General features: G+C 36.8%; 2 protein-coding genes across 3 annotated transcripts; one reads left to right on the top strand and one right to left on the bottom strand.

The window, feature by feature from the left end:
* Positions 1-785: 785 nt before the first annotated feature.
* Positions 786-2073, bottom strand: LOC131322457 (signaling peptide TAXIMIN 2-like). The gene is made up of 2 exons (XM_058353780.1): positions 1833-2073; positions 786-1127 (listed from the first exon to the last, which is right to left on the bottom strand). The coding sequence occupies exons 1-2, from the start codon at positions 1943-1945 to the stop codon at positions 1004-1006; spliced, it is 237 nt and encodes a 78-aa protein (XP_058209763.1). The 5' UTR covers positions 1946-2073; the 3' UTR covers positions 786-1003.
* Positions 2074-18250: 16177 nt separating this feature from the next.
* Positions 18251-23046, top strand: LOC131322736 (transcription activator GLK1-like). 2 transcript variants are annotated; one of them, XM_058354161.1, is made up of 6 exons: positions 18251-18918; positions 19405-19545; positions 20353-20721; positions 21310-21369; positions 21763-21870; positions 22626-23046. In XM_058354161.1, exons 1-6 carry the CDS (start codon positions 18475-18477, stop codon positions 22839-22841), a joined length of 1338 nt encoding a protein of 445 aa, XP_058210144.1. In that variant the 5' UTR covers positions 18251-18474; the 3' UTR covers positions 22842-23046. The 2 variants fall into 2 exon arrangements, with proteins under 2 accessions (XP_058210144.1, XP_058210145.1); XM_058354162.1 differs by lacking the exon at positions 21310-21369.
* The last annotated feature ends 3203 nt before the right edge of the window (positions 23047-26249 follow it).

Genomic DNA, 26249 nt, shown 5'->3' with positions numbered 1-26249 from the left:
CTTTCCAACCACAAATGAAAATTTATAAATTTTTTACCATAAAAAATACCCGGTTTCCAAATCAATTTACCCATTTACGCGCGTTTCGAATTATTCTAGAGCCCTCAAGTTAATCGACACAATCATAGAATTTTTTGGTCAAAATTGCATGCCGGGGGCCAAAGTCTTACTTTCCGCCGTGCCCCACACAAATGTCATCTTTGTGCCGTTGGAAGATGGTGCTTGTCCAGTCTTGCCACTTTTCAAAGGCAGATTAGAGCATCTTCAATCTATGATTTTATATTGGAGATGTCAAACGTTTTTTGAAAGTTTACGTGGCATTTTAACATTTTCAATTTGACATCAGAGCCTTTTTTTCCAACCCGTATGCCAGATTCTTTTTATTTGATATCAAGTTATCCCTCTCCAACCCTTAATGGCAATTCTTATGTCAATCCAAACGGTCATTTTTTGAAATTTGGCATGGAAGAGGGTGGTTGTCAACTTTGACAACTTTGTCATTCCTTTCAAAGCCACGTAGATTTTGACATCAAAGAAGACTGTTAAGTTGGATTGAATTTTGATGTCAATCGTTACCGTTAACATGTTCACGTAGGAATTGACATCTCTCATTGGAGATGCTCTTATAGCTTGTTTTGAAAGCCAGTAAAGCTAAGGGGACCGCTCACCTTGATACCGATGGGCACGCGGGATTCATTTGGAGTCCCACAAAAATGATTCGAGCCGTTTAATAATTCTAAAAAAATAAAAATGAGTGGGCTCTATGAAAAATCAACTCAATCCGATATAAATAGGTACTCGATCTAATTTTCAATTATAATTTCCTCTCCCGGTAGTATAAACTATAAAGCAATTGAAGATCCATAAAAAATAAAAAAAAAAACAAGGAAAAGGTATTGAAAGGCCTGAAGCTGCCATGTCTGGTAACGACTTTACAAACAAATGAGAGAAACCAATAAAACATTCGATCGTAAATAAACAGAATGGAAGCTAAAATCAGATTTTAACAAGGGATCTGATCGGTGAACCAAGTGATGATCTTAAACGGAAGCTTCATCAGACCCACTGCCATGTTCGCGAGGCCGACACAACAGCAGCAGCACGGGCACAAACAACTCAACACGGTCCTGTATTTTCCAAAAAAAAAAAAAAGACAATTTAATATTGAAGTTTAGGGGAAAAGGGAATTAAATTAAAAACAAAAAAACAAAGATGCGATTAATTTACCAAAAGAAGTAATGAGTTCTGTTTTCAACTATGAACATAAAAAGAACAGAGGCAATTTTTACGATTTGGGTTCCCCTTCATCTATAATCCATTATCCAAAGCTGGCCACGAAGACCGACTAGTCCCTGCCCCAAGGCTCTAGGCAGGTCAAACGCCTGGATTAAACAGACGATTACTAGGTGCCTAAAGCGTTCCTTTTCCGCTCGACTAGAGCCTAACAGTTTTGCTTATAATTTGGGTTTTCCTCAGAAATTTTTTGATCAGGGTTTACTTTGCTTAATCCATTCATATGAAACAAGATATACGTAGATTCCCTCAGAAAAATCGGAAATAGTGGATAAATCAAAAAAAAAAAAAAAAAACGAAATACTAGAAAAGTCAGAGAAGATTAAAAATCTTGCGATTTATTGGGAAAAGACGACAATTATAACAGAATAAATCGAGAAAATCGATAATGCTGAATTATGCAGGCAGCTTAAAGATGAAACTGATTTTCTGGAATCTAGAAATCATCAGGACAAAGCTTGATGAGAGAGAGAGAGAGAGAGAGAGAGAGAGAGAGAGAGAGAGAGAGAGAGAGAGAGATTAATGACATGAGTGATTACCCCAAAACCCAGATGACAGCACCAACTAGAGAGAGAATCAATGCGACAAAAGCAAAAGGTAACCCCAACAAGAACCCTAAAGGCCTGCAGCCTCCTGAATCTGATTCTACCATTCTTCCAAACTTTTAAAAAACCCAAAACCCAACAAGAAAGTCAATGGCCCCTCTCTCTCTCTCTCTCTCTCTCTCTCTCTCGATCTCGATATGTGTATGTAGAATATCTCTACGTCAAGTTTCTTAGCCGATCTATATAGAATCCGCAAGTACTCCCAGTTCCACATCAATTCGGAGTTTGACCTGGATAACACCCCAGCCTTTACGCCTTCCTGGCATATTGACCTGAGTACCCTTGAAAATATGAAATATTCTGTGCTTACGGCGGAGTTGTGTGAGGGCAATTCCGGCATCTGATTTCAAGAAGCATCATCCATATTTTCGTTCCCGCGTTGCGCATTAGACTTTTGACAAATCTTACGACAGCATCTAGAACGCCAGAATATGGAAACATGAAAAAACTACTACTAATATCCAAACATAATATAACATGTGAATGCAGACTAATTCAACCCTAATTACTATATTAGCGTTCATCGGTAACATCAATGATACTTTCATAACCCCCACGAGGTTGACCTGCTTGTCAAGACTTGCTCTCTTTTTGAATTTCAAGTTCGTAGTCTACCGGAGTTGATGCTAACACCCATGGGGGGGGGGGGGGGGTTTGTGGTTTATATAGGTTTTGTCTCCGGCTTCAATCAGATCCCATGCTGATAAACGATGAAATTGGTTCTATATTTAATTAGTCAAATTACACGTAAGTTGGGTCAACCATTTAAAAAAGAACATCACTTAGATTATTCTTATATAATTTTTACAGTCGTGCTAGGACCACCACATGGTGGCCACCGCACACCATGTGAGGCCCTGACCCAAAGTGACCCTACACGACCAGGGGTGGCCAATGGTCGTAGACTTGCTGATAATTTTATCTAGTTGGAAGTTTTCATTGGGCCCAAAAACTCATATCCCAGATTTGGCGAAAACTGAGGCCCCGTTTCAGAACTTGAATAAGTTCTTATTTTTTGTTCAATAATAGAGGCTTGTTCCACAAAAAAAGAAGTAAGTTTTTATTTTTTGGTTAAGGCAACTTTAAGCTCAAAAATCATGTATTTACGCAAATAATTTTTCTATCAATATGGATCTTATTTGATAGATCTCATTGATATTTTTAATACGGTGCAAAAAAAATTAAAAAATTATTTTTCATTTACGTTATTTTTGAGTTTGAAAATGTGAAATAAGCTGCTTATTTGAGTTTTCTGGAACAACCCTTCTTATTTTTCTTTGAGAAGTTCCAAAATAAATATTTATTTTTTAAGAAGGTTTTTGGAACGGAGCCTGAGTCCAATATGAATAGAGTAGACATGTATAATAGCTTCGGTAAGAGCCCAAGCCCATGGATCAATTGAGTTGGGCTCTTAAATAAATGGAAAAACAGCGTTCGGTAATGGAAAAGGGTCTCGGCGCTCTCATGTGGGCCCAATTTTCAAGTAAACTCCACAAGAATTCGAGATTAGGTTACAACAACAAAAATGAGGACTACCATGCGTTCTTGTAAATTTATAATCTGAAATTTATATCGGTATTTTTGTCTTTTTAATTTTTTTTTAGCTTTTCGTTGCAATTTTTGGGATTAATCGTTCGTCGCAACGAGACAAATCGGAAAATGATAAAAATATGAACCGATATTGAAAAATTTTAAATAAGACAACATTTTAAATAAATAAGATAACTGTTTGATACTTTTTTCGTTTTTAGTGAACTTTTTGCTTTGGTCATAATTTTGTACTTTTTAGACTCCGTCGAGAAGAACGATTAATCCCAAAAAATTACGGCAAAAAACAAAACAAAAAATTACAAAAAGTAAGAAATACCAAAATAAGTTTCAGATTACAAGTTTACAAGAACGCAGAATTTACTATTACAGCTCCTTTGGAGAGTGAGAAAGGGAGAGCTCTTTCTCACCAATCTCACCATTTTGGGTGAGAAAGGGGAAAGGCCGGTAAAAAAAAAATTCCTTTTTTTAAACTTTTCTCTCCATTTCTAACCAAAATGCTCAATCCAAACGACGAATTTCACAAAAACAATAACTATATTCTTTCTTTCACTACTACAAAGTGGTATAAAGATCACGGTCCAAAAACTAAAAGATCTTATTTTTTGTAAAAGCGTAATAAAATGTTATGGACTATAGTTTTAATCTCAACTATAAGAAAAAACTGAGATGGAAAGATTTTTTAATTTCAGTAATTTAAAAAGTGATATTGTAACTTGAAGAATAGATCTCATTCTCAAAAAAACTGAGATTATATATGAAAGAATATATCTTGTTTCAAAAAAGACTGAGATGAAAAAATTTTTTAATCTCAATAATCTAAAAGTGAGATTGTAACTTAAAGAATAGAATGTATCTCGTTTTTGAAAAACTGAGATTGTATATGAAAGAATATATCTCATTTTGGAAAAACTGAGATAAAAAGAACCTTTAATCTCAATCATTTAGAAACTGAGATCGTAAGTTAGAGAGTACATCACATTTTTTTTAGACTTGAGATGAAAGCTCTTATATAAGAAAAGTTGAAATTTGTTTACCCCTTAATCGACTCTGTGCGCAATACCCCTAAATAAATGTCACTCTCAATCATTCTACAAAAAAATATTTCGTCAAAAAATATGATACTTTCGGCGATGAAAATATATTTTGTCACCAAATGGGTACTTTTGGTGACAAAATTTATGAATGTTGTGTTTCCTCGCCAAATGCATTTCGAGTATAATTCTATGCTCAAAACTCCATTAATTGAGATAATTCAAATTGGAGTATAATTCTATGCTCAAAGCTCCATTAATTGAGATAATTCAAATTGGGTTTGAACAATAACACAAAGGGCTACAACTTTCATGTTTATCAAAATTTCTAATTTTAATATTTAAAGGATCAAAATGATGTTTGAAATATATTTTAATGTTAAACGCATATGTTATATATTAAATATTTCAATCATATACTGAAAAGTGTGTGTGGTGAAGTTGGTTAAAGCTTTTATGCAAAACTCAAGAGACTTAGGTTCAAAACCCGGATAAATAAAGTGAGATTTTTTTCCCTTAGGAAAACGCCACTTTTAATCTCGATTTTTTTTTAAAATTGAGATTATTACTCTCTAAACAATCACGGTTTTATAATCAAACTGAGATGTTAAGCTATTAAAGGTCACAATTTTGCCATTTTTAATCACAGTTTTTATGTTTTTAGTCACGGTTTTAATGAGTTTTAATCACAGTTTTTATCCCGTGGTTAAAAGATAGAGACTTTTAGTTACACTTTAATAGACCACGGTTTTGAATGCGAGATTCAAAATGAAAGATCATACCAAATTACTGAGGTATTTATCTATTTTTGTAGTAGTGTTTTCTCATGAAACCCCTCCATTCAAATGGGCTGTTAATGGTTACGTGCAAGATATGACAATTATATTTCTCCGCTCTATTGCTGATTACTTCGAAACAATCAATTGTTGAGTACCCAAGTAGGCGGCGGTATGCAAGACAATAGCAGAAAAAGGAAAATTGTACCACAAAACTTTTCATCTCAATTTATTTTTTGTCAAATGATAGAATAAGATTTTATAAATGATAGCAAAACTATAAGTTGCACAAAAGTCATTTTTTTTCACAAAATTCACCATGACCGCATCAAACCCTCCAATGGATCGGAGGAGAAACGGCAACAAACATCCATACAGGGTGAGAGAGTCTCACGCAAGGGACAGAGTCACACGAAAGGGCAAAAACGAAAAGAAAAAGGGGAAAAAAAGTACTTGCAAAATAGAGACCGATGAATTTGTACAAAGATCAATCTAATAACACGTTCTATTATTTGACTTGAAATTAATACTACCTTGTGATATCCTGCAATCAAAATTTATTTATAGAACGAAGAGATATTATATAAGTTTTCAAAGGGGGAAAAAAAACCCTTTTGCTTTGTTTGAATTGCTTGAAAAGTGTTAATGGAAAAATAAAAGGTTCTTGGACACAACCTTTCACTCCGAGTTTAATAGCAATAGTTCGAAACACTTGTTTTCTCTCACTATTTCGAAAATCCAAGTGCTTAATTGGGATGCTGCTGAGCATCACCCTGTAGAGCAGGTGCAGAACGGTCGATTCTACCGTTTATCTCAGCGATTGACGGCTCGGATCTTAATCGAGCAATGAACAGTTTAAATTTGTATGCGATCAAATTCAATTTGAACCATCAGTACCGAAATGAAGAATCGGCACCGACAGGGAGACGGGCAGCAGCAGCCCTGTCAAATTAAATACAGTATTATATTCAACGTGGGGAATAAAACGTGTTATTTCCGTTGGAGGACAATTTGAATATTAGGTATCAATTCCATCAACTCCATGCAGTCTCAATGCAAAATGGAATTTGGTGGAGAAAGTAGCCTGGCTATAATATTCTTATATATAGAGTAGTCCCGAGAGTTTGTGCGGTTGGTTAGTAAGTATGCTCAACACACAATTTATCAAGATTCGATTTTTTTGAATCCCCTAGTTCCGGTCATAGTTTCGGCGCGGATGATCCGTCTTTGACCGGACCAGAAAAAAGATTAGTTGAGGTGCGCATAAGTTGATCCGGACACCATTGACCATCGAAACAAATATAATGCAAATATGGTACGAAGAATGGTAGGTTCCAGTCAAATTACAAACACCTTTTTTTCCCTTATAATTTTCAGGATCAATGTACATGTTTCTGGATATGTCCTGGCTTGTACAAATTGCCCTCCATCTCTGCGACCTCAAAAAGACACAGTTTCCCCACCACCAAGGCACATAAGCCACTGATTGGAGATCCTTTTCCAAGTACATACAAAGAACCAAATGTTAAAAGGACATGAGCCAGTCATTGCACAGTGATCACCAGGGTAATGAATTCCGGAGGCAGAAGAGTTACAAGCAGCACCAATCTACAGTAATAATCAGAGTTCCCGTCAAATCCCAATCGGGCAGAGTATGGGCAGATAAAGACGGTGAGACAGACTTAACATTTAGCAATGTTATTGTACAAAGGAGCTGCTACACGGAATACTAGTCGAAAATATTATTTCAAGCCTTGGTTTTACTTCTTTTTCTCGGTTGACTGATCATCAAAGAGAATATAAAGGATATATATCAAAGAAAAGTGAGACTGACCCAAAGTTAGGAGTCTACCATGGAAAATGGAAAAAAAATGGTGCAGACCAAGACACTCAGTCCAGGAAACACAATCAACGGTCCAGATTTAAAGTTTTGATCTTTCAGAAAAGAGTTCTAAACCATTGATTGAGCTTCCTGAAAGGTTTTTCTGTTTTCTCTTTCCTGAACTGTACCAGCTCTGAAATGAAATTGGGATATATCCAATTGGGCTTTAATTATTGGGGTACGGGGTGTGGGGGTAATCAATGGCAAGGGTTTTTGGATTGTTTTGGTGTGGGCAAAAAGAGGGGACCTCTTTGAGAAAATGACACAAGTGAAGTGACAGAGAAAGTTTGGCTTTTGTATACAACATATAATAACATAATTACAATAAACAATCATAATGCTATTTCTGAGGACCCCTTTGTTACATACAGGTCCTTTTCTTTTCCATGACCAGTAACTAAAGCTTCTATGTCTCTTTTATAGGAAAAATATACAAACAATTGAAGTATATCAATGTCTCATTCTCTTTACATGCATGTTTCTGCTCTTTGCATGAAATTGTTTCCCTCATGGTCCCTAGCTCCACATGGCTTAACAAGAGGTATCCATCAACTCGGAAGAAATTAACTTCTTGGGATTGGCCAAGTAATCTTGACCTAAAATTTAGGTGTTTGCTCCATTATAAGAGCATCTTCAGCCTTCACCCATATTTTTTCTCAAATTTGAGTCAAATTTTGGGTAAAAATTCATTTTGGGTAGACACATCTCCAACCATCAGACCCAAATTTTACACATCTCCCTCTTTCTCTCTCTCTCTCTCTAACTAGCCGTTGGAGAAATGGGTCAAGGCAAAAGTTGTCTCAGATTTGGGCAAAAAAATAGGTAAAACCCAAAATGGGAAAGGGTTTGGGTCAAAGATTGGAGAGAGATTTTTGTGATTTTTGCCCAATTTTTAAATTTGAGTCTTAAAATGGGTTAAGGCTGGAGATGCTCTAAGGTCTCATATTTGATTCTCCTTGTCAACAACTTTTGAGGCCACCTCACCTCATGCGTGAGCGTGTGAAGCGGCTGCAGGGATTAGTCCGAGGTGCATGCAAGGTAGCCTGGGACGCCTTGCATTACCCAAAAAATAATAAACTAGGAAGAAATTACATTTAAAAAAATAATTCTCTCATGTGATACAAAATGAGGCCCGCCATGATTCAACTTGATGATCTGAGCCATTTATTGTTTGGGCCTAAATATTTTTGTCACGAGTGCTAAATTTAAATTGATCAGACATTATTAACGGTTTGATCAAACCGTATTCGCCATTAGATCTAGAAATGGAAGGCTAGACACTGACCGTGCCTAATTATTCACTTCTCCGTGACAATTATACATCATTAAGACGGATTTCCATGTCAGGCGGATTTAAATTTTCAGATGGATAACGAACATGTTGAGGTTTACAAAATAAACGGTTTGAATTATTAGGTGGAACCGTAGTGGCCTCACATTTTCGCGTTCCATGAGAGGATCATCACACGACCGGATCCTGACTATAGTTTTCAGATCTGCAAACTGTTATTGTCATAGTTATTCAAAAAATTCAGATATACTCGGCTGAAGAGAAATTCTGAACTAAAAACAAGTACTCCGTATGATCTATGTAGCTGTATTAATTGATTAACAAACTGTTATTGTCATAGTAAATGGTAATCATAAGCTCAAGATGTCGACACTGAGATGGAGTTCCATTAAGCTAAACGAATTTTTTTTAAAGATTGTCCTTATTCCATTAAGCCATCCAATTTTGGTTAGTATAAAATCTGAACGTAGGGATGGCAATTCACCCCGAACCCGCCCCCGAACTCACCCCCGAACAGGGCCGATTTTCATCAAATTTTCGGGTACCGGAGGGAAATATTTATAAAAAATATAAAATTAAAAAAAAAAAAAACCCGATCGGGGCGGGGCGGGTTCAGGTTGATGTTACCCCGCCCCGAAATATTTTTCCATACAAGATTTTATTTTTAATCTAATATTTTTATCATTAAACTTAAAAATATATATTTATACCCCACTATTTTTCTCATTATTCTAAAAAAACCTATTTTTTCCTTTATATTTCATCATTATAATAAGATAACACCTTATATATATAACCAATTTTTTTTTTGCCCTTAGTTTTTATTTAAAAAAAAATTTCATGGGGTAGGGCGGGTAAACCCTACCCCCGAACGGGGTGGAAACGGGAACACCCACGAATAACCTGAGCAGGGTCGGGGTCGGGGTCGGGCCATAAGTTTCGGGTCGGGTCGGGTTATGCCAAAACCCGCTCCGCCCCGCCCCGTTGCCAATTGCCATTCCTAATCTGAAGGCTAATATATTCTACCGTACATATAGCCAATTAATTTTAGGTCGAAATCCTCCATAAAATCTAACATCCCGCATTTTAAAAACAAACCATAAAAACTCTGAAAAAGGGATTTGATGTGTTCGTATCTCATCCACATGAACTTGGTTTTCCGGTATTAATTAACTAAAATGTTTTGGACCTAATAAAGAAAGTCGTATCACTTTGGATCATCACCGACAGTTGAAATTGTTTTGGACTATCCATTTTATTTATTTCATGATTATCAGAAGATAAGATGAAACAGATTTTGGAGATCCAAAAAGGGGAAGGGAGAAATGACATGACTGCTCGTGCTCTACCAAAAGCTGAACGAATTTTTTTTTTTTATAATCAGATATCCGAATCAGTTTGTACGCATCTCTAATAATCCTCGAGCCATGACATTAACGATAGGATAAACTTTCGGTGGCCTCTAGACTCGAAATGTTTGGCGTTGTGAAATTTAGCCTCCTTGTCTCTTGAGAGCAAGTCCTTAAGTTGGTGTCCCATGCCACTGCGCCAAAACTCTTGGGTTACCAAAAGGGTATGGTCGTGATCATCATCATACATAAATCATTTGAAACATTCATAAAGGCCAAGCTATTTGCATTCCTTTAAAAATGATTTACACTCGTCTGTTGTAGCTTTTCTATGAGACCTTTAGACAGAGGCGGCAAGTGGGGGCTTAGTACCCGCAAACCCCTCCTATAAGCGTAATATTTTTACTATATTTTAAATTTTATGTGTAAAAATTATTTCATAAAGAAAGGTTCTTTTAAAATTGTGTAGTTATTATATGAAGATGATATACATGATAGAATTTGATCCTCCACATCACGAATCCTACGTCCGCCACCGACTTTAGGCAAGGGGTGACAAGCACTTTCACATCTTCACACCATCTGAGGAAAATAAGTTTCAGCTTTGCTTTATCATGTGGGGTGCTCAAAATTATCTGTAGAGTCAAACTTTTAACGTACTTAAAGTATTACAGTACTATGTCTTGTTTGGATTGGAGTGGATTTTAATTCACGCTCCGTTTATTTTGATGTAAAATGTCTTAAAATGCAAAATATTTTTCATATAAAATATTTTTTTAGAAAATAAACTTCAAACTTTTATTTTCCGATGTTTGGTTGGCACTCGAAAAATATTTTTAGAAATCGACAAAATAGTATAGAGAGAGAGAGAGAGAGAGAGAGGGGGGGTTTAAACAGTACGTGGAGAGATCTGAGAATATTGAAATTGAGCTTGGGTCAGGACTGACGATCGAGGAAACTGAGCAGTGAGAATTGCAGTAGAAGGCAGTGGTTTTATTTTAGAAAATAACTTACGGAAGATTTAAAGTTAAGTCATTTTTATTGAATTAATGGAAAATATTTTACATGTCATTTTTTACACAATCAAACACCGGAAAATAGGTAAAATATTTTACTAAAAAATATTTTACACTAAAATATTTTACAATATAAAATATTTTCCATATAAAATGGTTTTTCAAAAAACAAACTTCAAACTTTTATTTTCAGGTGTTTGGTTGGCACTTAAAAAATATTTTTAGAAATCGACAAAATAGTGTAGAGAGAGAGAGCTGGGGGGGGGGGGGGGGGGGCGCACTAAATGGTAGAGAGATATGAGAATATTGGAATTGAACGTAAGTCAGGACTGACGATCGAGAAAATTGAGTAGTGAGAGTTGTAGTGAAGGCAGTGGGTTCATTTTAGAAAATAACTTACGGAAGATTTAAGGATAAGTCGTTTTCATTCAATTAATGTAAAATATTTTTTCTCATTTTTTACACTGCCAAACACCAGAAAATATGTAAAACATTTTACGCCCAAACAAACAGAGCCTAAATGTTTGGTATTTTTTATTTGGTTCATACCACAATCCCATAAAGAAGACTCACCATTTGGGCATGCATCAGAGAGCAACAAACAGAAATTGGATGTTTCTTTGCACGTATTCTTAATTCTTTCCAACTACAAGAGATTATGAATTTTTTGCGTAACAGGACACGGTTAGTATAAATACTCCTAAAAATTAGTGTACGGTTTTGTATTTCGATTAAAAAAATTCGTAAACCATGGCAAAATCTCGTAATTAAACACAATTTTTTTTATATTGAACCACAAAAACCCATAATCAACGTTACACAATTCGTAAACAACACAACAACAATATTAGCCATCTTTTTTGAGCTTGCACCATCCTTTTTTTACTACAAAAATTCGTTAAAGTAACCACAATAATTCACAAATAAACCACCACAAAATTCGTAATTGGTATACAATATTCCCAAAAATAAAAGGAGTATTGAATGCTTTTCCGCGTAGAAGTTAAATTTTGGGTATAGTTTTCAAGCAAATAGTACTACTATGTTTTTTTACAAACATACACATAAGCATACAACAGAATGCAAAAATTGAGGTTTTTGTTTTATTATATTACTAATAACAAGAAAGGGACAATGGATCTATAATTAGAAGACGACTTACTAACAAGAAAGGGACAATGGATCTATAATTAGAAGACGACCAGGAGTACTCAGTGGCGGACGTATGATTTGTACTCAGCAGGAATCCGAGTCACATGTATTTTTACATTAACCAAACCAAATCAAGCTTTTTGTCCCAATCACGTGTATTTTTACATTAATAACAAAAAATGAAGTCAATAGTATAAATATTGTTACTTGCTAGTTCTAAGAAGAAGACAAGATCGTGCACATTAGGGCTGTAAACGAACCGAATCGAGCCGAACCCTGTTAAGTTCGGTTCGGGTTCGTTAAGGTACTAGTCTGGCTCGATTTCGGCTGGCTAAAATTTTTCAAGGCTCGGGTTCGGCTCGGTTGGGTTCGTTAAGGTACTAGTCTGGCTGGAGTTCAGCTCAGGTTCGCTTTGAACCTAAACATCTTGGCTCAAGTTTGGCACGTTAAACTAAAACGAATCAAGCTGAGCCGAATCTAAGCTTGAATTGAGCTCGTCAAGACTCGGGTTTGGTTCGGCTCGGATCATTAAACTCAAGCGAGCCAAAACTCTCTCATTGATCATACAGAATTTGGGAGAAAAATAAGTATTGAATTATATATACAACCTTAAATTCTTTTTTATTTACAAATAGACTCCTATTGAAGCGGAGTATTAATTAAATGTAAGTATAGGTTCGCAAGCCTAACCGAGCCGAATACCGTTAGACTCAGGTTCGGCTCATTTACGGAACGACCCTAGAATTGAGGTTTAGGTTCAGTTCGTTTAGCAGACGAATCGAACTCGAACGAATTCTTGCCGAATTGAGCCTCGAACAGTTCGCGAACGACTCAGTTCATTTATAGCTCTATGCACATGTACGTAATCGCATTTAATTTTGTAACCACAACCGAAAAAATGGTCGAAAACTCGAGATTTGTGGAATTTATTGAATGAACTTATCATCAAGCTCTTACCGATATAAGAATGAGTTGATTTTTTTATGAAAACTCTTAAAAATCAATCTTAAATGAATTGAACGGCTCCGATCATTTGCGTGAAACTCCGATTAGCTTTGTGTCAAAATTTGTATTAACTTTTGTGTGTGAGGAAAACCGGCCCCTATATTAAAATTTTATCAACTTTTTTTTCACTCCACATACTTGCAGAGCCGATCTTGTACAACTTTTTCAAAGTAACGTGAAAATATAGTATAGTTAGTGGGGCAATTAATTAGGAGGTGCGTGTGCAGGGACCCGGCCGGGCCCCCGCTTCCACCCTCCTACGTACGTCATATTAACCTAGGATTCGCACCACGTGTAAGCATCTGAAACGTTGAAAATAAAAACATTGGTGAACCATCAAATTGAAGTGTGTGTGTGTCGATGAGTAGCACCAGAATAATGCTCTTTTTGGTATGTACTACTGTACATTCGGATAACAATAAGGTCACTATAGTTGAAAATTAAATGTTCAAAAGTAGTCCCAAGACGAGGTTGCCGAAAGAGACGGAAGACGAAAGTCTGAAAGACACTTCTCCCACAAATATTTTTTGAGATTATAAGGAGGAGATTTTTGGGCTCAAAATCATATGAGGTCGATAGTACCATTGAAACCCTAATTTATGGCCCTAGTGTGGGCTTAAGAGTGGTGATAGAGTTGTTGACTTGTTGAGGCTTGTTACTACGTTTCATAAGTTTCATGAAAATAAAACATGAAAGGCAAATGAACGACTCAGATTTGCAGACTGATTACAGAAGCGAGGCTCTGCTAGGCGCATGTCTCCTGAAAGTAGGACCAAATTTATGAAAAAAAAAGTGGTCCTAATCTATAGAATATGTCTTCCATTTCGAACTTATCCCAGTCCAATACCAAATTCATATATAGACATAATAAAAGTCATTCCGGTTAGTGCGCAACTCCACCCGGCTATATCCCACAGGAATTCCAATATTTCTTTTTGATTCATTTTTACCCAGATGGCTATTGCCTGCAGCATTTTTCCAATTTTTATTTGTTTCCTAACAATTTCGTAACTTGTAATCTTATCACATCATTTAATGGTTTGGTTGGTGCCTTACCGGCTTCCTTCGGTTCGATTATTGAGTACTCTCCGACTGCCAGGCGACGTTGTCACGTGGTACTCCTTGCAAATAAAAATTTCTATCTCACAATGTGTGTCACTCTATCCTTGCCTCCCAACCATCTAACAAAAGTGATTGATAATGTCTCCAACGCATGATTTGTCACTGCATAAATGATTAGGAATGCTGAGTAATTACTCCTTTCTTCAGAGTTGGGCGAGGATATGATTAGTCGTGTGATATGTGTCAACTAATTAGTTAGGATATATTCATTTCTATTTTTTTTATAAATGAATGTTCTAGCCATCTTGTACGCATCTCGATCGATTGATTAATGTTGGGTCCCTGAAGATAACGATCGAACAAACCCTCAAGTGGCCCCACAGTTGAGAATGTTTGGCCTCTGCGATATTTGAACATGCGAGCACATTGAGGACAAAACACTAATTAATTTTTCATTCAGATTTCAGGATCCTGAAAAAATTAAATGATTGGATCGAGTATCTATATGTATCCGACTGAATTGATTTTCTGCGGGGCTTTTCAAAAAATATTTCACATTTAATGAACAATTCGGATCATTTATGTGAGACCAGAAATAGGCCTCATACCGTAATCTGTGCACAATTGTTGTGCAGTTAGACATTTTTACCAAGATTGGGTGTGGGAAAAGGCCGAAGAAAGAACCCTAGCTAAAAGTTACAAACAAAACAAGTGACAACATACTGACGGTAGAAGTGACTGCTTTGATTGATCTTATGTGTTTAACTACAAATCCTTCATTCAAACAATTCGGACCAACTACATTAAAAATGAGAAAATTTTATTCAAGATATTTGACCAATATACACGTGCCCTGAGTTTTGAAAATCAAACCCATCTTCGAAATGGCTTTTAATTATCTCATTCCGCTAAGGTTCTTATTTTTAAGTACTTTTTTTTCATTTTACGAAATATGTCATTCTCTCATAATACGTCACATTTAATTCAAAAAAAATAAATACTTATTCCCTTAGCGAAACGGAGAATATAAGTTACACTATCGAAAATTCTGGTCCCAAATGAGAATAAACATTTTCATGTCGTACTATAGGGCTTGCAGCAGCTCTCGTGCTCCCAGGGCTTCCATGATTATCCATTTTTGTCGACCCTATCTCTCTCTCCCTCTCTCTCAACCCTAGCCACCACAACTCCTTTTCTCCCTTCACCTTTACCTTGTGGGTTCCAAATCTGTGTGCGGCGGCGGGAGGGGAAGACCATGGTATTATTCCGACTCATTTTCTTTGTTTTTTCCTATTTTTCTTTTATCTCTCCAGATCAACGACTTGTCGTCTAATCTATGAGAGTTTTATCTCTCGTTTTACGATAATTGTTAGTTTCGTCTTTGGACGAATTTTATCTATAGATTGGGTTCTCTCAATCGAGATTGCTTTACAACGATATCTGTCCTTCAGCATTCTATCACTACACAATGTCTTTGGCGGTGCAACTCGTAGTGGCTTGACAGATCTGTAGTTCTTGAGAGTTCATTAGTGCGTTTATCCTTGGTTGGAGTGCATCTGATCGTCTGGGTATTTGGTGTTTTTTATCCTTAACTTTGCACTTTTTTTCGTTTGAGACTCCTAATTAGATATTAGGCAGTTTAAAAGTGTCGTTGTTGCGTCTGACCATGCTTGAGTTTTTTTTTTTTTGTTCAACAAAGAGAAATTTTATTAATCTAGTAGGCAAAAACCTAAACATTAGACAGACGGGAACCCCATAGGGGCAAAACGGACGTCCACATACCGGACAAACCATTAGAAAGGGCTTTCTAAGCACACGTATGTATAGCCCGATTACACTCATGCCTGGGTTATGATGAAAGATATCGATTGCCTTGTGATTTACTCGTTTTTATTTGTTAGACGATTAGTTTGACTTTGTCCAAATTCTTTGTAATGATCTCCGTTTTTTAAGTGCCGCTAGACGTTTATCAATACAATCTTTTCACTTTTGAAAAATAAAATAAAATGTCTCCGCGTTTAATATTCTATTTTTTCCCTTTTTGTTTGTCTTTTCGAAAGTTATACGTATGCTTCTGCAATACTAGCATAGTAGAAGGTACACTCTCATAATTTTTGACACAACTAAAAGACTTGACAAAACAACAATGAAGGAAACATATTGAAACATTTCTACTACTTTTGAAATTATATAGAAACATTTCTACTTTTGGTGATATTTGGTCGTTACTACGTGTTTTATATTTCCTCTGTTAAGCCCAAAATATGAAATTATATCACCTTATACTATGCAATATATGAAGAATCAGAGGGGCAGAGAGAAGGAGAGGAAAGGGATGTAATTGCCATTCCAGGAAAAGACAATTTTTTTAATTTTCTTCCCGAGAAAGAAAGTTAAAAACAGACAGACTGCTTAGAAAGTGATGGATCTCGTTTCGTTTTCAATTGATCCCCACCATTCGTTTAATTAATGGACCTCTCCAGTCTACATGTGCTGGCTAGCTAGGGATTGTGTATACAACCATTATGTCTCCATTTTTGTAATAACGGCATAACCGGGTCATTTCGTGCGTAACTTGACTAATTCTGACACTCTGAAATTAACCAACCGACAAACCTCCAGTGCCTTCGAGGTTTGGAATTGCGATCAATTGGTCAAACCGCTTGGTCAATCATTGGCTATGGACGAATCACAGCTTTCCACCTCATTGTTGCGATTGAATTTTGCGAACAAATTATTTTGGCAAAATGACTAAACTATCCTCGACGACTTGAGATGTTTGGTGGGGAGGGGATGAGAGATGATTGTAGGTAATTTTTTGGCCTTACTAAAACGTTTCAGTCGGTCACATTCGATCAATATTTAGATACTATAGAGTCCTGCATGGACCCACTGGCACTTTGAGGGGGGGGTTTGAATTTGATAGATCTGGAGTTGGTGAAATTCCATGAGTGAAATTAATGAGTTATTATTTGTTGCACGGATCTAAAAAAACTAGTGCAGTATTTATTTAATTGTGGTATGACTTAATTTAATGCATGTCATTAATTCAGATGGCATGGAGAACAAGAATGCGATGGCTATGTTCATGGTTTTTATAGTATTTGATGAGATGAAATGGATTTTATAAAAATAAAAGACACAATAAATGCTGATTCTAATACATTTTTTATTTCAAGGGTAGATTTGTAAAACTAATCCAACATTAAGGGGAAATAGAGTAATATTTACTTGAGGAATTTGATTCGAAGTAATCGAAGTGAAAACACTACGCCCATCAACCTTGGGAGTCGGTGAACTCCCACCGAACAGCATCCGACGTCGTTCGGATAAATGGTTCGATAACATAACGAACTTACAATATGCTTACAAATTGGTTCTCGTTTGTCAAGCTAGTCTATCTTAAACGAATTCGGTATTCGGATGGATTCTCAAATCTCATGTGCCTTAAAAATTTTAAACTATCATAAGCTTTTGAAGCCGAGTGGGAACTTGTGATCATGCCTTGAGAGCTTGTATAATCAGCTTCAAAAATTGTTAACGCTCGAATCAATCCAGTAAGATTTTAACAAGTACACACGAGCTCAAAATCAAACAGTTTAATTTAGTATCAAACTATGACACCTGTGTTCTCCTCACTGCCTCCTTCCTCGTTTCTCTCTCCTCAGTGGATAACCCATAGAGTCATGCTACACATACAGCAAATATGCACAGATTTTGTGAATAGATTTATTGTGGGGTCCACTAAGGGTCTCACAGAAACGATCCGAGCTGTTCAATAAATGTCAAATATTTTTTCAAGGCCCCCCTACAAAAACTCACTTCAATCCGATGCTTATAGGTGCTCAATTTAATAATCTAACTTTTCATTCAAATTTTAAGATAATGAAAAGTAAGATGATTGAATCGAGCACCTATACTTATCGGATTTGAGCTGATTTTTCACAGAAGCCCTTGAAAAAATATTTTACATTTAATAAACGAATCAAATCATTTGTATGAAATCCGTAATGTGCCTCATACACAAAACTGTGGGCGATCTGCATGGAAAATGTCCGTGTGAACAGACTTACCGTAACCCATAATAGAGGAAACTAAAAACAGCTCACGAGAGCACTCCAAAGATTTTTTCAAACTCCCAAAAAACTCCATCCACAAATCCAAATATTCATATAACGCACTAAAAAAATTAAAAATAAAAATAAAAACACCTCAAGCCCAAACAAAAAGCATAAATACAAAATCTAGAGAGACCTTGCGGTGGAGAACCAACTTTCTCCACACTCCCCACTTGGCCGCTTCCACTTCCAAAAATCCAACCCACCCTTAATAATAGCACTCCCCCTCCCACAAAATTGTTCAGAAGTATAGAACGAATAACCGAACTAAAATTAACGGTTGATCAGAACTATCAGCAGACCACTGAGCCGCGGAGCCGGACGGAATCGGGTGGACTTTGGAATGCTTGCCTTGTCTCCTTTGACGAACGCCAAGGATGAGAGGGAGAGCTTCTCGATCAACGAATTCTCGGAGTTCTCCGACGGGAATTTCCTCGACAGCATCGATTTCGATGATCTTTTCAGCGGGGTTAACGACGGGGATGTGTTGCCTGATCTGGAGATGGACTCGGAGATCCTGGCCGAGTTTTCAACATCGGCGAGCGGGGGCGAGGAATCGGAGATGAACGCGACGTCGTCGTTTGCGTCGGGCGAGAGAGCGGAGGATAATTCTTTGTCGGGGAAGGAGGAAGTGACGGAAGGTTCTGGGTTGATTAGTCATGGACCGGCGGAGGAGATAGTGAGCAAGAGAGAGGACGAGTCCGTTGGTGGTGCAAAACCGTTGCGAAAGGAAGCTGAAAAAGGAAGGAAATCATCTAAGAATTCTCAAGGGAAAAGGAAAGTTAAGGTAACTATTCGAGTGTGTGATGATTTGAACTCTCTCTCTCTCTCTCTCTCTCTCTCTCTCTCTCTCTCTCTCGATTATTTCAAAATCATGGTTTTAATCGCAGCATCAAAATACGTACAGAAGTTCCATTACATAATTGAAGATAAGTCACATATAAACAGCCTATACTTAAAACCTTGCTCAAAATCCTCCGGCGAAAATGAAAGTTTGGTTAATTACCGGCGTTATAACATGTGTTGTTTGATTCTCTCTCTCTCTCTCTCTCTCTCTCTCTCTCACACACACACACACACACCTTTATGAATTTTCACATATTTCATGGGGTGCAAGGAGCTCACGGGAATTAGGAGTAGTCTCTGTACATCTTCATGACTGAAATTACCATGTATTATTCCTTTGGTTTTTTTCCTACAAGTTGTTCCCAAGTGTAATAATTTCTTGAACTAAAAAGTATTTGTGTTTGTGTTCGTAATGATGAAATATTAGGTGGACTGGACGGCAGAGCTGCACAGGAGATTTGTGCAAGCAGTGGAGCAGTTAGGAGTGGACAAGGCAGTCCCATCAAGAATTTTAGAGCTTATGGGAATTGATTGCCTCACTCGCCATAACATTGCCAGCCATCTCCAAGTAAGTCATGTTTCCGAAATTTCTTGTTACTCATGATTTGATTCTCCCTCATAGCTAGTCTGTAAAGTTGTACAAAAGCTAGTCAAATCGAAGTTTGTCTCTCCTCCGGTCCTCCTCGTTTAATTAGGCCGAGAATCACTAAAAGAATTATAGGCTTTCCATAACTGGACGATGGAATTGAATTCTCAGAATAATTGATAGGTGTATGCAAGTGGGCCGGGACCAAATTCAAATTGTAAAAACTTCTCTAAAGCATTTCATGGGAACTTTTTTGAGGATTAATTAGAAATATATGCATTCGTTTGCTTCTCTCTCTCTCTCTCAGTTTGTGTAACAGGTCCATGCACTTTTGTTATGCGAAAAAAGAAAAGAAAAAGAAATTGTATAGAGACATACAATGAACATGATATCCTGGCTACATCCTAAAAAACGGAAGGTGAATTTAAAGACATTCGGAATTTTTAACTTTTAGTGATTTATTATTTAGTTTTTTGCCCTTATTTTTAGGATTAATCATGTCTCGGTGACAGAAACCAAGAAACTATAAAAATAGGACAAAAATTGAAAAAAGTTCCGATAAGAGAATATTACAAATAACAAAAACAATTATAATTCCAATTTTTTTCGTTTTTAGTAATTTTTTTTGTCATAGTTTTTTACTTATAAGATCCTTCTTGTGAAGATAAACTGCTAATCCAAAGAAACCAAACGTAAACCCAACAAAAATTCAGGAAAAACGAACAAAGGCCAAATTGTGAGCCATAGAGCAAGATTTGTGATTTTGAAGACGAACTTCGACTTGTGCAGAAATATCGATCTCATAGGAAGCATTTGCTAGCTCGAGAAGCCGAGGCAGCAACTTGGAGCCAAAGACGGCAAATGTACGGTAGTGCCGCCGCCCCTGCCAGAGGTGGAAGTAAGAACATAAGACCTTGGGTAGCACCTACCATGGGGTTCCCTCCACCCATGCCACCATTACAACAGCACTTCAGACCGTTACACGTATGGGGTCATCCGTCCATGGACCAATCTCTAATGCACATGTGGCCCAAACATCTAGTCCCTGCCGGATCTCCGCTGCCACCGCCAGCCGCAGTAGCGTGGGCTCCAGGCCCGCATCCTCCTCCTCCTCGGCCACCGCCAGACCCTTCATTTTGGCTCCCGCACCATCTAAGGGTAATTTATCAAAATTCCTCTCCCTATAACGATGAGTTGATTTAGAAAGAGAAATGACGTATACGTTATTTCAGTGCTTCATATGTAATTCAGATTACTTGTATTCTTCTATAGCTTATTATTAAAAAGAAAATCAGAAAGAGAAATGATGTATACATTATCTCAGCGCTTTGGTAAATCATGATTAGTTTTATATTTAGATAAATTTAACGAACCATATCCTAGACCTTGGGGTTTGGCCCATTAATGGTCGTGTAGCACTTGAAATGAGAGGTTTAGAGTTCAACTCCTACGAACAGGAGGTTGACCCTCGTAGAAATCTAACAAATTCTAATAATATACTTATGACATTCTATCGTTTGACAAAAAAAAAAAAAATTCACTATATCCTGCCATCTGTTTTTTTTAGGAAAGACAAGAGGGTAATTTCATCATATCCTACCATATGTGGTATTCCATAAAAACTGGTAATATATGGCAACAATCTTTCAGAAATCTTAACTACCATTCTCAACAACGGTTTTGGACCAGCACTCCGGTAGTACTCATTTTCTCCTTCTAAAATTGCCACATCTCCTTTTGATTTAGGTGTCCAATTCTCACACCCCAGGAATGCCTTGCTTTCCACCACCACCACTGGCAACAGCGGTAAGTACTATCCTTTCTCTTTTGTAAGCTTTTTCTAAGTAGACACAGTTTAGAATCCCAAGGATTAGTCCGATGGTTGGTTGTTCTGTTTTTTTACACAATTGATCAGGGTTTTATTTTTGGAGACAGACCGGCCGTAAGAAAGTACGTAGTTCGATCTTGTGAATTCCCCGGTCAGGACGTAGATGGCTTAGTTTTTGACTGACTTAAAAAAAAAATAGATGAAGTGCGCATAAATTGATCCAGATATCCTAACCGTCACACACAGGAAAAATGCTACGTACAATGAGTTTGGCTCGATTAAAAAACAGTACTTCATCAATCATATAGATTAGCATGTCCTTTTGCAGAAGCTTTTGGCTTACTTGGTTAGTGCATTATTGTTTACTGCAGAGATTTCCCGTGCTACAGGTCACAGGAATTCCACCACCCCATGCCATGTTCAGAGTAGACCCTACCAGACAAACTGGTCCCCAGCCAGCTCCATTGGACTTGCTCCCGGTGAGAGACTCTCCCAAATCCAAATATTTGTGTGTCTGGATATGGAGAAATTTTTCGATACCGGGTGGATACCACGTAGCCGAATTCACGTGGGCGGCTGAGCAGTCCATTGAGGTCGATCAAAAATGTGTTGGACGGCCTAGATTGAAACTCTCTTTCTCTTCTCACCCCACCACTTTCTCTTCTCTTTTTTCTCGCTCCAAATCCGAGTCGTCCAAAACCAAAATGGATGGCCCGGATGAGCCTAGCGGGCACCACCTGATTTCCACCCGGCTTTGAAAAATTTCTCCTATATACGTATAGATTCTAGTAACTTCATATGACTCAGAACACGCATGGAGAATTTTTCTTTTTTTTCAAACGGCAAAAAAAAAATTATTAATCTTGAAAATTTTACAAGACTAATAAGAGCAGGGAAACAACACCATATTCAAAGAACAATGCATACAAATAGAGCAAGTTGTAAGGTTTTGACATGCACAATTTTTTGAGACGTCTAAAATAGTGGAAATAGACAAACGCATTGAGATCAGATGCGGATCTAGGAAGGGACGAGGGGCTTTCATGCCTGCATGGGTTGTCTATATTTTCGCAATAACCCTAATCTGCTTACTGCTTTCAATTATCTCCTTCAAATTTACATTCGTATTCACCCTAAATGTGTCTATATTTCCTGATAATCTTTAAAAATTCACAACCAATAATTGATTTTCTTGTCTTATGAATTGTTTTTCATAATTTGTTTAATTGAACAGTCTAAAGAGAGCATTGATGCAGCCATAGGAGATGTGATGTCAAAGCCATGGCTGCCACTTCCAATTGGCCTAAAACCTCCATCTACTGACAGTGTCATGGTGGAATTGCAACGCCAGGGAATTCCCAAAATACCCCCCACTTGCAGTTCAAAAGCTAATACTCAACAATCATCACAATCCATGCATGGTGGTGATTTGGGGAATTTCAAGCCGTAAAAAAACTAAATTCGACGACATTTCATGCATTTTTAGATGTAACCATCTAAATCTGCAAATTTTCCTCTCTTCCTTTTGAGCGTTCCTTTTTTTTTATTTTTTATGTAAGTGTAGAAGAGAATTGACTATGGACCTAATAATTTTTTTGTAATAGCTGTACTTACAATCTAAATATAAGAGCATATATCTTGCTTTTGTGCTTTTAGCGCGAAACTCGAGATTTTTGTACATAAAAAGAATTTAGATTGTGTTATTATTTCATGTGTGAATTGTGATTTTTTTGAAATGTTAGGTGGAAGGAGCCCCGCACTGATACGTGTGGAAACTTAATTTATTATACCCATTTCAAAATTAATCGATAATGAATGAATAGGTCTCTCATATTATTAAGTGATCACCTGTTTTACTCCTAATTAATGTGGGCAAGGCCAGCTCATAGGGGAGGCGAGAGAAGTGACCGCTTCCGGCTCCCAAATTTTGGTCTAAAATTGAGGCCCTAATTAATTGTATCCTTTTAGTTCTTTTTTTTTTTGTACTTTTATTATTTTTTTAAGAAATTCATTAATATGTAAAGGGCTCAATATAGGAAATTTTCTTTGGGCTTCCAAAATATATGAGCCAGCCTTGAATGTGGGACTATAATTTCTTAACAAAAATTAGCGATCGGAGAAACCTCTAGTGGCTCAACAGTTTTTTCGCTCAAACAATCCTATGACAATCTTGAATTTGTTGAAAATTGGTCAAACTATCAAATGCACAACACAAGGAATAATCAAGAAAAACTACAAATAATAATAATAATAATAATAATAATAATAATGCAAAACGTAGAAATTCTCTGTAATTTTTCAATTGTGCAATTGAGTACATCCATAATTCACACTATATAATTGTCAATATGTATCGAATTAAGAGAATATAAGAGTTACATCTACTGCTACGGATAACAAATATTTTATTATGTTTTGGGGACGTTGCTCCCTGGATGCAGGTGACCAGAGCGGTTCGGTCGAACTCTTAATAGTCAACGAAAGCACGAACCAAATTCAATAAGGCTACAAGCCCAACAAAATTGATGGACCATCCTGATCAAGATCCAATATAGTACATACTATTTTATGGGTACATTTAATGTTCCGTTTGATAACAGTGATAGATGGATGTGATTCATAAGGAGATGGGATTAGGATTGGAATTGGTAATGATAAGTGATTGTTAATGAGAAGGGATTGATAATGAGTATGTTTGTTTGGAATGAGATTAGATGATAAGATTATTAATATCATGTTTGTTTGAGATGAGATTGGATTGATAAAAGAAATTGGTAATTAGAAGGGATTGGTAATAAGAAAAGGTTGGGATTGGACAACGAATACCAAGTCTCAAGGGATATTGTTAATACCCTCTATGGAGCTCACTGCTCATTCGAACGGAGTAATAATCCGGTTATCAAACATGGGGTTTGGGAAGCCCTTGAGATTGGTAATCCAATCCCAAGGTATAGTCCGATTATCAAACGGGGTAACTCGCAGGCAATAAGGATATGGTTTAGTTTGGCGCATAGATAGATGAGGTTATGGTACAATCTTATGGTCCCCGTAGCACTCTTGATTTCGAAGTTAGAGGTATAGCATTTAGCAAGTACAGTAGTACTTACAAAACAAAACCACGGTACACAGTGGGAGACGTGAACAAGGGAGAGGCGACGCTAATTGGACATTGTGTCCATTCAAATTTTTTAGACTTACGAGCAAACGTACAAAAAAAAGGAGGAGACGTGAACGATCCAGAACACAACTAGTCATGCGCATTGGATATTGTGTCCATTCAAAAATTTTAGACGTACGAGCAAACGTACAAAAAACAAAGGGGTAGACGTCAACTCCAGGATGCAACTAGTTGCGCCTCTCCCCTATGCATGGTCCATGATTCACACAACTACGTATCGTGGTAAAAAAAAAGGGGGAGACGTCAACTCCAGATCAAACGCAACTAGTCGTGCCTAGTTGGTATCAAACATCCTAAAGTAATTTTCAAACAAAATATCAAACTTCGTATCGACATCTAGACACAAAATGAATTATCCGTGTTCAAATTACTGATTTTTCGTAATAATTACTACTAGCGTAAGTGAATAAAAAAAGATAACGACACGAACCTGAATGGTTTCGTATCAGTACATTTTTCTTGTCTGGCGAGGTTTCGGCTCTTTCTCGTTGAAGATAGAGTAACATAATAAGGTCTTGGGATATTTCATCGATCCCTAGTCTTCTCCAAATTCTCATTGTCTATTGTTTGAATGAAAATTTGAACCGTCTATTGTCGAGATGGACGGTCGGATTAACCGCACTACATGTGTAGTAGAGGAGGTGCCCTATAGCACCCCGGGTACTTAGTTTTCTACTCTCTTTTTGGAACAAATTTTATAAATCTCATTAGCCTTTCTACGTCTTGAATAGGGAAATTTAATTGATGGTTTTGGGGTAACGTCACAGGGTGTCTAACATTTTTATCCACCACATATTTTTGCGGGAGCCAAGTAAAATGTAATTGCATAATTAAAAATGTTTGGTAAATAAGGATGATGAGACACGTGACAGTTGAGGACAGGGGAATGATGCCGAGCATTTATTTGTTGGTCGGTGCCGGGCGGCCTAGTCTCGGCATAGACGGTTCAGATTGAATTTGAATGCATGTAAATTTAAAACGTCCATTAATTGCTCGGTTAAAATTCGAGCTTTCGATTGTCGAGATGAATGACCGAATAAACCGCTCTGCAGGGAACGCTCGCCAGCATCCTCATTCCCGTGAGAGTACCACTGAATGATTTACTCGTTGAACAGAAAGAAAAACTTTCCAGCACAACCCACAAAGGTGTTTTTTCAGGACAAAAATTGGAGAAATGTTGTCCACAAGAATTCCGTGGGACCACCGAGGGAAGTTTTTGAATTCCCGTAAAATCCAAAGTCGAAGATGACGTGGCATACATGACTTTGACCTTTTCGGGCAAACAGAGACGACAGACGGAGATATCCATGCAATATACTCCTTCTCTCCCTTCGTCTCATTTTTATTATTTATCATTTTGTTTTTTTATGTCTTTTATTTATATTTTTTAGTATGAATCTTGACAAATATACAATATGGATCTTATTTGATAGATCTCGATTAGTTCTATAATAAAAAAATTTTAAAATTATGAAAAACATTATAAATTGAAAAATATAAGCAATTCAAAAATGAACAATGAAAATAGGACGGAGGGAGTATGTTATATGCCTCGCTAACGATTCTTAAAAAATAAGTATTTATTTATATTTTCAAATTTAAAAATAAAGTATTTACAAATATAATTTTTTAATTTTTTTTTGTGCCGTTCAAAATATTTCATCAAGATCCATCATTCCC

Source organism: Rhododendron vialii, chromosome 4a, assembly GCF_030253575.1.
Source record: "Rhododendron vialii isolate Sample 1 chromosome 4a, ASM3025357v1".
NCBI lineage: Eukaryota > Viridiplantae > Streptophyta > Magnoliopsida > Ericales > Ericaceae > Rhododendron > Rhododendron vialii.
This window is presented reverse-complemented; position numbering and strand designations above follow the sequence as displayed.